General features: G+C 31.1%; 1 protein-coding gene across 1 annotated transcript in view; it reads left to right on the top strand.

Moving 5' to 3' along the window:
• The window catches only part of LOC111441824 (insulin-degrading enzyme-like 1, peroxisomal), a 22,647-nt gene that overhangs the window by 5,775 nt on the left and 6,730 nt on the right, over positions 1-10,142 (top strand). Inside the window, exons 5-15 of the mRNA XM_023078960.1 lie at positions 951-1,042; positions 1,117-1,190; positions 1,785-1,828; positions 3,696-3,747; positions 4,146-4,268; positions 4,405-4,517; positions 4,727-4,889; positions 5,546-5,638; positions 5,718-5,803; positions 6,258-6,344; positions 9,010-9,113. Of these exons, the coding sequence (XP_022934728.1) occupies positions 951-1,042; positions 1,117-1,190; positions 1,785-1,828; positions 3,696-3,747; positions 4,146-4,268; positions 4,405-4,517; positions 4,727-4,889; positions 5,546-5,638; positions 5,718-5,803; positions 6,258-6,344; positions 9,010-9,113 (1,031 nt within the window). The remainder of the gene's footprint in view (positions 1-950; positions 1,043-1,116; positions 1,191-1,784; positions 1,829-3,695; positions 3,748-4,145; positions 4,269-4,404; positions 4,518-4,726; positions 4,890-5,545; positions 5,639-5,717; positions 5,804-6,257; positions 6,345-9,009; positions 9,114-10,142) is intronic.

Here is a 10,142-nt window from a genome sequence, read left to right as displayed (position 1 = left end):
AAAAAAAAAAAAAAAAAAAAAAAAGAATAGACGAATAACACCATTTTGAAGCTTCATTTTGATGAGCTCAAGAGGATCCTAAATTGATTTGGCTTTAAAGATTTTTTGATTGCTTTCCAACCAAATATTCAAATTCACACGTTGGAGGCAGTATTTGAAATAGTGTAAACGATCAAATTAACTCCTACTTAATGGCTAAAATTTTTGAGATGATGGTAATTTTTTTAGATGGGAAATGATTTTATTGAAATTAATGGTAATTTAACTATTGACTGTATAGTTGTAGCTCTAGAACGTAATAAGTCCTCTATTTATTTTTTAAGGCTTATTTTAAAAATAATATTGAGATCCCTATTGATTTGAATGTTACAATTTCTCTATTTTCCTATTCTGTTTTTCTTTTAATTGTCATCAATAGTTGGTTGAACAATACTTGAGGTCCCTAATTTTTTTAGTAGAAAAAGTATGATTTAGTTCCTAAATTTTAGTTTATATCAATTTGGTACATCTACTTTCATTTCTGTAGCAGTCTATAAGCAAGTATATAACAATTTAGTCTTTGTTCGTTAGAACTCCTATCGATCAAATTGAAGTTTCAGTTTTTTATATAATGACTTAATCTTTATAGTTTATGAACACATGTGGTTCCTAATAATTTTACAAGCTACATATGAAAGAAATCTAATGAAACATCAATAAATATTTTTCACCATAGGAACTACATCTTACAAATTTGAAAGTACAAGGGGCTAAATAAACATGTTACATATTAAAGTTCAGAGACTATATTGTTACAAAATTGTGAGTATACAGGGACTAACTTCACAAAAGTTCAGGGCAAAAAATGTTTTTTTAACCTTAGTTGTTTTCTTTTTGTCAAATTACTCTCTCAATTCTTCATGTGCATGCTTTGTTGAATATGTTTTTATGTTTTTTCTGTTGACATATAGCATGGAGGTAGCATGAATGCCTTTACGGCATCTGAGCAGACAAATTATTATTTTGAGGTCAATGTTGATTGTTTTGAGGAGGCTTTGGACAGGTATATCGTATTTCACTTCTTCTCGTTGCCTGCACAGTGTTGTCTGATTATGATTTACCTTTTTCTACTTCCAGATTTGCTCAATTTTTCATCAAACCTTTAATGTCGCCTGATGCTACAATGAGAGAAATCAAAGCGGTTGATTCTGGTAATACATGTGTACATCATATTTTAATTTGGTGGTTGTTTTTTTATTTCCTTCTTTCGGGTAGGTAGTTTCCTTGAACATCATCTATCAACAATAAGATATATATATATATATATATATATATATATATATTTCTTTTGTTTTTTTGCTTAAAAAAAACCCAATTTGATATTTTGGGTTTTGACATTTAATCTATTTGATTTGCGAGTCTTCAACCTTACAATCAAACACTTGATGTTGAAAATGTATAAATGGTCCATGCAGCTGAAAACATATTAGATTCGGTTTTGCTGGCATGCATAAAAATTGATGAATGGGGTTCCAGTTAAAAGGAAGAAAAAGACTGGACCTTTTTTTATTTTAAATTTTGTAATTAATTTAATAATTTAATAAACTAACAAAGTAATAAAGTAAAAACTGGGTTTAAATTGTGAGCTTTGGAAACTCAGTGTCCCAACAGACGAAAGTAAAGTATTAGGGGTCGTAAATCTTATTTTCTCTATAATTTATATTATGAGTAACTTTTACATTTGTTTTTTATGTGTGGCCTCTTCTACTCTCATCTTTCTGAATGGAAGCTTCATTTAATTGCAGAGAATCAAAAGAATTTATTGTCTGATGGCTGGAGAATGCACCAGGTAATTATTTCTCCCATGATTTCTTATTTGGATGTACAATAAATGCAAGATATATACCATTACTAGTATTATTGAGATTAGAGACTGGTGAAATGAAAAATAAATGAGTACTCAGATTAACCCAACAAGAATTTGAAACAAATAAATATATCCAATTTTATAGAGTAGATGCATCGTAATTCAAAAGAGGTTCCTCTACTGGGGATCCCATTTCTGTACCAACTGAAGATATGTTTATTGGACATTATGTATAACACTTCTTTAAAGGTAAGGATTAATGCAAATTGGAGAAAATTGCAAAAATCAAATAGATAGTAGTGAGTTTTCATTGAATATGAGCGACTCATCTGTTCCTTTCCTCTATTTTTCTCTACTTATTTAGAAGGAATTACATGATAATTTTTTTTTCCTATATTGGTGGGATTTTTGGAGAAGAATGATTTTCTTATGTGATTTTGAGTTGATTTTAAATAAAATTAAGAAAAAATATCTATAAATCAAATGGAGGGTTTAAATTGATACAATTATTAGTTTGAGGTTTTAATTGGTACGACCTCCAAAGTTTAGAGACAATTTTTTCTTTTTTTTGAAAAAATTAAATGAAAGCCAACTTTCATCAAGAAGAATCAAAGTAAAGCTGACTTGGAAGTAGATTTATTTATTTATTTATTTTTTGGTTCATATTTGTATATATATTTTTTTAATGATAAGTCAACTTAAGGATGAAAAAGAAAAATACAAAAGTGGTCTCAAGAAATCCAAATCAAAAGTGGCTAGTACAAAAAACTTATTATGGTTTAAAAAATAAAGGAGAATTACAAAACAAATTAGAGTTAAGAGCCCACGGAGAGGTAATAAAATATGCTGTATATCAAATATCGTCATAAATATATAATATAAATGGAGAAGGAAATCTCCGGTTGTCTAAGGAAAAATAAATTGATGAGCCTATATTTGGTGAAATTATTTCCAAATTTAGGGTGGGTTTAACCAACAAATTCCATTCATGCTAGTTAAGAACAAAAACAGAAAAAGAAAAAAAATGGAGAGCACTGTGCTCCACTTGAGTCACTTGTATAACGTAAACACTTGGCCATATAATCCCTAACCCCAACCTTGCCTTGGCTTATAACTAAGTCCTCGCTTGTAAGTCATCACAATCCATGCTCAAGTACTGGATTGTTTCACACTTAATTTTCTACAACTTTCTTTGGTTAATTTGTGCATAAGGCATCATAAGTATTGCAGAATGTTTCTGTTTTTATTTTTGTTCATTGTCGCAATCTATGCTTGACTGATCATGACACCAAGCATGACTTCTCTACAAATTTCTTCTCCTTAGTCTCTTGCAAACCATAAAGAACCCTTTTTTTGTTGTGAAAGACCTATATTATAACTGTGTAGCTTGACTATGTTCCGTATGAACATGAAAAATAATTGAGGAAATATCCTGTACAGCTTTGCAGAAATATGGAAACAAATTGATAGAATGGTTAACGTAGAGAGGGAATTTTCCAGAACCGTAGGATTTTCAACCGTATAAATGTTACCTTGATAGTTTTCTAATCATAATACTTAATAGTATTATAGCTTTTGGAAGAAAATTCAATGTATTCACTAAAACTCAAATTACAAGAAGATAATACAAAAGAAACTTCAGAAAAGGTAAATAGATAAAATGAGTAAAGAAAAATAGCTAACAAATATAAGATACAATAAAATTAGTATCTAATATAAGTAAAGATAAAATATTCTGAAAATGAAATGAAATCTTTAAGAATTACCCTTTTTCTTTAGTCAGAAGTTTGGACTTGTTTATATTTAGAGAAATTTCTCCTTTCTAACCAAAAGTTATCACTTTATGCAGCTTCAGAGACATATAAGTTCTGAAAGTCATCCATTTCATAAATTCAGCACAGGTTATAACATTATATGGATTTCATAAGAGTTGGCATTTGATTGATTTAATAAGTCGACAAGTTTTATTGCATATCTCAATATATGAATTATTCGCATGTGGACAAAGAAAGTTCAATTTATTTACTTTTGGGGCATTGGGTTTTTATCTTCGTCCTCATTAAATTGTTCAAGTTAAGAAATCTCCCTTTTAATTACATAAAAAAAATAGTTGTACTTTAACATTGACTACTTTTCTGGCAGATAATATTTCTAGAATTAGTTTAACTATTTAATGATTCCGGGGAAAGTCTTCTAGCTCATGCAATTACCTCTCGGTTTTCATATTGTTTACACTTTGATGGTGGCGTTTAGAAGGCCACAAGTATCCTTATTGTGCCAGACATTTTTACTTACACAGGGAATTGGGACACTTTAGAGGTTCAACCAAAAGCTAAAGGGCTGGATACAAGGCATGAACTTCTAAAATTTTATAAAAATAATTATTCATCCAATGTCATGCATCTGGTTGTATATGCAAAAGGTTAGTACTCATCCGGCCCATTATAAATTGGGTTTTGTACTGTGTAGAATGAAACAATAGCAACTTAAATTTCGTACTTTTACCTTATTCCAAAAACCTTGATAAAGTATGAATCCCTTATTTTTACCATATTCAGAAAACCTCGATAAAGTACAAAGCCTTGTGGAAAACATATTTCAAGATATTCCAAATAATAACTGCAATCGCGCCAATTTTCCTGGTCAGCCATGCATGTCAGAACATCTTCAGGTATGTGTATTGCATCACGCCTAATGATCTGCTGACAAAGGATTATGTATGCTATGGACTTGATTTTTAATTTTGATGTGATTGCTTCCCGATGTTTATTATATGGATTTTGAAGTGGCTGTCTCTCGTTATTTGGAAGGGTTTTGTTTCTTATTAAAAATTGTGACTACTTCTGGTTACCACCGTATATTTTTTTCTCTGCGTTTCAGGTTCTTGTTAGAGCCATCCCAATTAAACAAGGTCATAAATTGAGAATTGTTTGGCCAATAACTCCTGAGATTCATCATTACAAGGAAGGGCCATGCCGGTATCTGGGTCATCTTATTGGCCATGAAGGAGAAGGATCCTTGTATTATGTTCTTAAAACATTAGGTGCGTTTTTGTACATATTAACAAAAAGTTTTGGACTTTCAAGAGCGAGATTTGGACTTCAACTTTCATATATTGAGTTGTTTGTTTGATTATATTAGACGACATCATGTTGGAGTGAATATCCTCGGTTTAACTTAATTAATTCCATGTTGAACTATTATTTATTTGGGTTTCCTTTTGTAAATTTCTGTTTTCTTTTTGGTTACCCACTCTATGTTGGTGGAGCCTTTCTCGCTGTTTGCGGTTTTTTTATTGAAAAAAAGTATGTATGCCTATATCAGTGGACTAACATGGTTAAGGTTATTTTGTGGCTGATTTGAATTTGGAAGGAAAGAGGCTATATAATTGTTAAAGATAAGTTCATCTCTTTTTTTGTTTTGGTGACTGTGTAAAGTTCATGGCCTCTAATTGGAATAGCCAACACAAGCTCTTTGTAATTACTTCACTTTCTTCATCAGCTTAGATTGAAAGGTGTTTTTGTAATTAATTGCCTTTGGGGAGGGGCCCCTTGGTCGGCCCATCAGGTTGTCCTTTTTTTTTTTTCCTTCTTGAATGAAAAGTTTCTTGTTTCTTATAAAAAAATTCATTGCCTTAATTATTATGATCGTTTTTTTAAAAAACTGATTTGATTTATATTGTGGGGGAAAATAATACAGGGTGGGCAACAGGTCTCTCAGCCGGGGAATCTGATTCCACGATGAATTTTTCCTTTTTCAAAGTAGGAATAGATCTCACTGATGTTGGTCAAGGTACTTACTCGCTTTCTCTCTCTTTCTAATAATTATCCTTAATTTAATCTGAAATTTTATTCCCTTGATGTCGTTGTAGAACACATGCAGGATGTTGTTGGGCTTCTCTTTAAATACATCAGCCTTTTGAAGGAATCTGGTATTTGCCAATGGATATTTGATGAGGTATGTGCATGCATTACTATAACCCCTTTAGCATGCTATAAGCTAATTAAAGTAATTTTGAGCAGCATAGATTTTTGTACTTCTGTGTGTGTGTGTTTGTTAACTTTTGGAGGGCGGGGTTTTGGATTTTTTGAAACCTCTTATGGTGTTTGACATTGCAGACGCCATGAAAGAAAATATAGAGGGAACTCCCATCCACATATTTTTCCAAAATTTATTCATTTATTTCTTTTATATTTTTAAGCATACAGCTTGGCAGATGATGAGTTATTTAGTTTCTTGAAATAAGAGAATATCAACATTTTATTGTATTAAATAAAAAGAATGTGTGACATGGCCATCTTTTAATTAAAATTTCCCGTTTTTGCTTCCTATTTACAGTCCACATTTTTTATGTAGTTATTATTGTTCTTTTGATTCACAAAGATTCTGAGACAACTCTACCTTTATCAAGCTTTCAGCTATTTGTGAGACGAAGTTCCATTATCAAGATAAAATTCGTCCAATTGACTATGTAGTCAATCTTTCATTAAATATGCAGGTATTTATAATTTTTTCGAATAACCATTCGTCATAAAATTTGTGGAATGATTTTTTCTCTTTATTTCTTGTTATTTCTATAAATCATAGGAGAACAGCATGTTATTCTTTATTTTTTTTTTGCCTAGCCTAGGTTTGAAATTTTTGATTTGGCTGGACATTGTTCTATATTTGCGCTGTGTATTATTGTATGGTGGCCTTCGTAATTATTTGGTGAAAAGATACCAATATCAATCTTTTGAATGCTCACTGTGTCTTATCCATTCTTAAGTGTTTAAATTTTTACTCTAACCAGTTGTCTTTTTCCACTACTTCTCCTAGATTTTAAAGCTCCTTCTCTTTTGCATTACTTTAATAGGCAAAATACACTTTTGGTTCTTAAAATTGAAATTGGTATCTATTTAATCATTGAGGTTTTCACAGGTACACTTTTTGTCCCTAGGTTTGAAAAATGGTTCTAAGTAGTGCTTGAGTCCATATTAACCTTTAGTTGACTAACGAAAAATGATGTGTTAGCTTTGTCCTAACTAGACTTGATAATTTGACATTATTTTTATGAGTGGACAATGTAAGTTGGCATCTCATTTTAGGTAATGAAGGATGGTCCCTCGTTTAGTTTCCCTCGTTGTAGATCTGAACAAACGAAGATCATTTAGATTTGAAATGAGGGAGGTCTCTCGTTTTAGGTAATGAAGGGAGAACCTCCCTTGGCCTTCCTCTAACATTTGTTTGAGATTTGAAACTGCGGGAGGCTTCCTCTGTGTTGAAAACTTGGCCTGTCTTCTTCTGGGTTTAATATATGAAATACATTGGAAATGATCGACAAGTTTCATTCACCAAGTGTTGTCTTTTATTGAAAAATTGCCTAGTCGTTTTGAGTATCCTGCACTTCAAACTAGCCGCCGTATACAACAAACATGGTGGCTGGAGTATCATTTTTCCTTCCATTGTTTTCTTCTCGAGTATCATTTTTAAATTGTATTTGGTTTTATGTTCATTCGAGCAAGTAATAGAATGTAGACAGATTCTGATTTGTTCGTAGTCTTATTGCCACATGATCTGCCAATTTGAACTCAGAGACCATTTCAAACTATTTTCCCAAGTTTGGAAATTAGTGTCAACCCCAAATTTCAGAGTTCAAAAGAATAGTTTGCTCTTATTTAACTTTAGACGTAAACTTCAGTGAATGACCCTAAAACCACGCATGTGGGTCAAAAAGTTTCTCCCTTGTTCCTCTGGTCTGTCGTTTAGATTCCTTGTCTACATGCACTAAAGGTTTTAAAACATGGGCATAGACATGATATACTAGCTTGACACGACATGCAGATGAAATTGTATGAACATGATCAAATTTCATTTTTTAAAAAATAAAGGCCGAATAGTCAGTACTTTGTTTAATAAATACTCTTAAACGTTCCAAAGTTTCATTATTATTAACTTTAAAAAAACTCTCAAAAATACTCTTTCCATTAGTTTGTGGATGGAAAACGTAAGTACTTTGTTTTAAAAAAATATCCTTATCGTTAGTATATAGACGAAAATTGTTTGTACCTCATTTCAAAAACAGCCATGAACCTTTCAAAGTTACATCAATTTCCTTAACCTCACAAAAAAGAAAAAAAGAGGTTAAAAACGTCATTATTGTTAGTTTATATACGGAAACCATTTATCTATACTCCATCACTTCCTTTTTCCATTTTCTCTCTCTTCTCTACTTCAATCCATGGCCTAACATTTCTTCATTTCTCATATTTTTCCTCTCACATTTTTTATACACTTTAATCCCGTTCTTTCGTTCCTTAATCTCTAAAGCTCCTCCATTTCTCTTTGTTTTTACCTTGCTTAAGCAATCATAAATATACTAAATTTCAACTCAACTGCTAAGTACAATCTTGTTAAACCATAAAAATCCTAAGGTTCCTTTATGGTTCTATTATTCTTCGCTATAGCCTATATTTCTTGATTGAAGGAGCTAGTTTAAGAGATTGGGAAAGAAGGGGAGTAAGAGGGTATAGAAGAAGGTAGGAAAAAAAAAGGAAAATAGGAAAGTGTGAAGCCATAAATTGAAGTAAGAAGAGGGAGGTGGAGTGTAGATAAATGATTTCTGTCTATATACTAAGACAGAGCATTTTAAAACTTTTGTTTGGAATATTAAGGGTATTAATACAACTTTTTGAAATTTTTTTTTGAAAGTTTAAGGGTGTATTCATAAAACTTTTGAAATTTCAGGACTGCTTTTGAAAGCAAGTACTAATAGAATCCATAGAAAAGTATTTTAAATTTTTTTAAAAATTTAGAAGTTTCTGAAATTTCTAATAATTGAATCGAAGTACAAAGATAGAGTATTTTCTATAATTTAGTCAAAAATAAAACATTGGCTATCTCTAATATTTTATTTGTACCCATTGAAGTAGCAAACATAGGCATAAACATGGGTACTAGAATGACATGACGTGCAGGTGAAATGGCATGAGCATGATCAAATTCCAATATTTAAGAAAATAACACATTGAATATCTCCTCTATTTTATTTTTACCTATTGAATTAGCTTTCACTTAACTCCTTGGTGCTGAATTCATCACGGAAAAAGCTTTTGTTTCTTAAATTAAATAAAAGGCAGTGTTTGATGAGAAAGTCTAAATGCTTGCTTTGGAATCTGTCACAGTTCTATCCTCCGGAGGATTGGCTAGTTGGTTCGTCTTTGCCTTCAAAGTTCAATCCAAACTTGATAGGAATGGTTCTGGATCAGCTTTCTGTAGATAATGTCCGGTAAGTTTCTGGTCAGTTAGATTCTCATTGAGCATTAAAAGCCTTAAAATGGAAGCTGTGTATAGAATAATGAAACGCAATTTGACAGTTAACAGGATATTATCTTTTCTGTATACATTTATTCCTTATAATTGTTTACAATAAGACAGATCACTGGTCTCATTGTTTCTTCTCTCCCCTTATTTCCTTCATGGTTATTGTGAAATGTAGTTTATGTTTGTTGTTGCTAATAGTATAATTAAAATTATACGAAACAATTTGTACAGGTATCAAATGTAAGACATGAATAAGTATGAACTATTTATGTTTTGTTTGAGTTGGGAAGCTTAATGAAATTTTACTTAACAAACTTTATTTTGAATTTTGTAATGTAATTATTTTTAATCTTTTTTCTTGATTTTCTTTCCCCTTTTTTTCCTACTAAAACCCTGTCCTTGAAATGATGAAAAAATTTATAAAGCTCGAGTATGCAAACTCCCACAGAGAGTGATTAGAACAAAACACCTCACTTCAGTAAAAATTCAAAGCCAAAAATAACCAAAATAGAAGAAAACAAGCCCTCCAAGAACAAAAAGGACCCAACTAGACAAAGCCTTAGTTTGGGATTGAAGTTCCTTTTTGCAGTTTGGGGTTCGGTTCCCCTTATCGTGTTATTTGATTGAAGCCATTTTCCATCAGAGCATTATTTTTCTTGCCCTCTAATGTTCAACTCCTAAACCACCGTGCTTGGAGAACCTTAACCCAATTCCGTTAATATATATATATATATATTTTAACTTGAATTTTTAAGGAAGAAATAACTCAATGTTTTTCCTAATTCAAATTGAAATATTTTAGAGTTTGTTAATTATCAATATATAGGTACTTTTTCTACTGAACCGTTTGCCTAAACAGCATGGTGTAGTGGCTGCATTATAATTTTGTAAATTTTACTCTCTTTGGAAATTAAGATTGTCTTAATAATTTTTTAGCCGATTGGAAGTTTTTTTTTTTTTTTTTTTTTTTTTTTTTTTTTTTTTTTTTTTTTTT

Source organism: Cucurbita moschata, unplaced genomic scaffold (genome assembly GCF_002738365.1).
Source record: "Cucurbita moschata cultivar Rifu unplaced genomic scaffold, Cmos_1.0 Cmo_Scf00004, whole genome shotgun sequence".
NCBI lineage: Eukaryota > Viridiplantae > Streptophyta > Magnoliopsida > Cucurbitales > Cucurbitaceae > Cucurbita > Cucurbita moschata.
The sequence above is the reverse complement of the archived record's forward strand: the minus strand, read 5'-3'. Positions and strand labels throughout refer to the sequence as shown.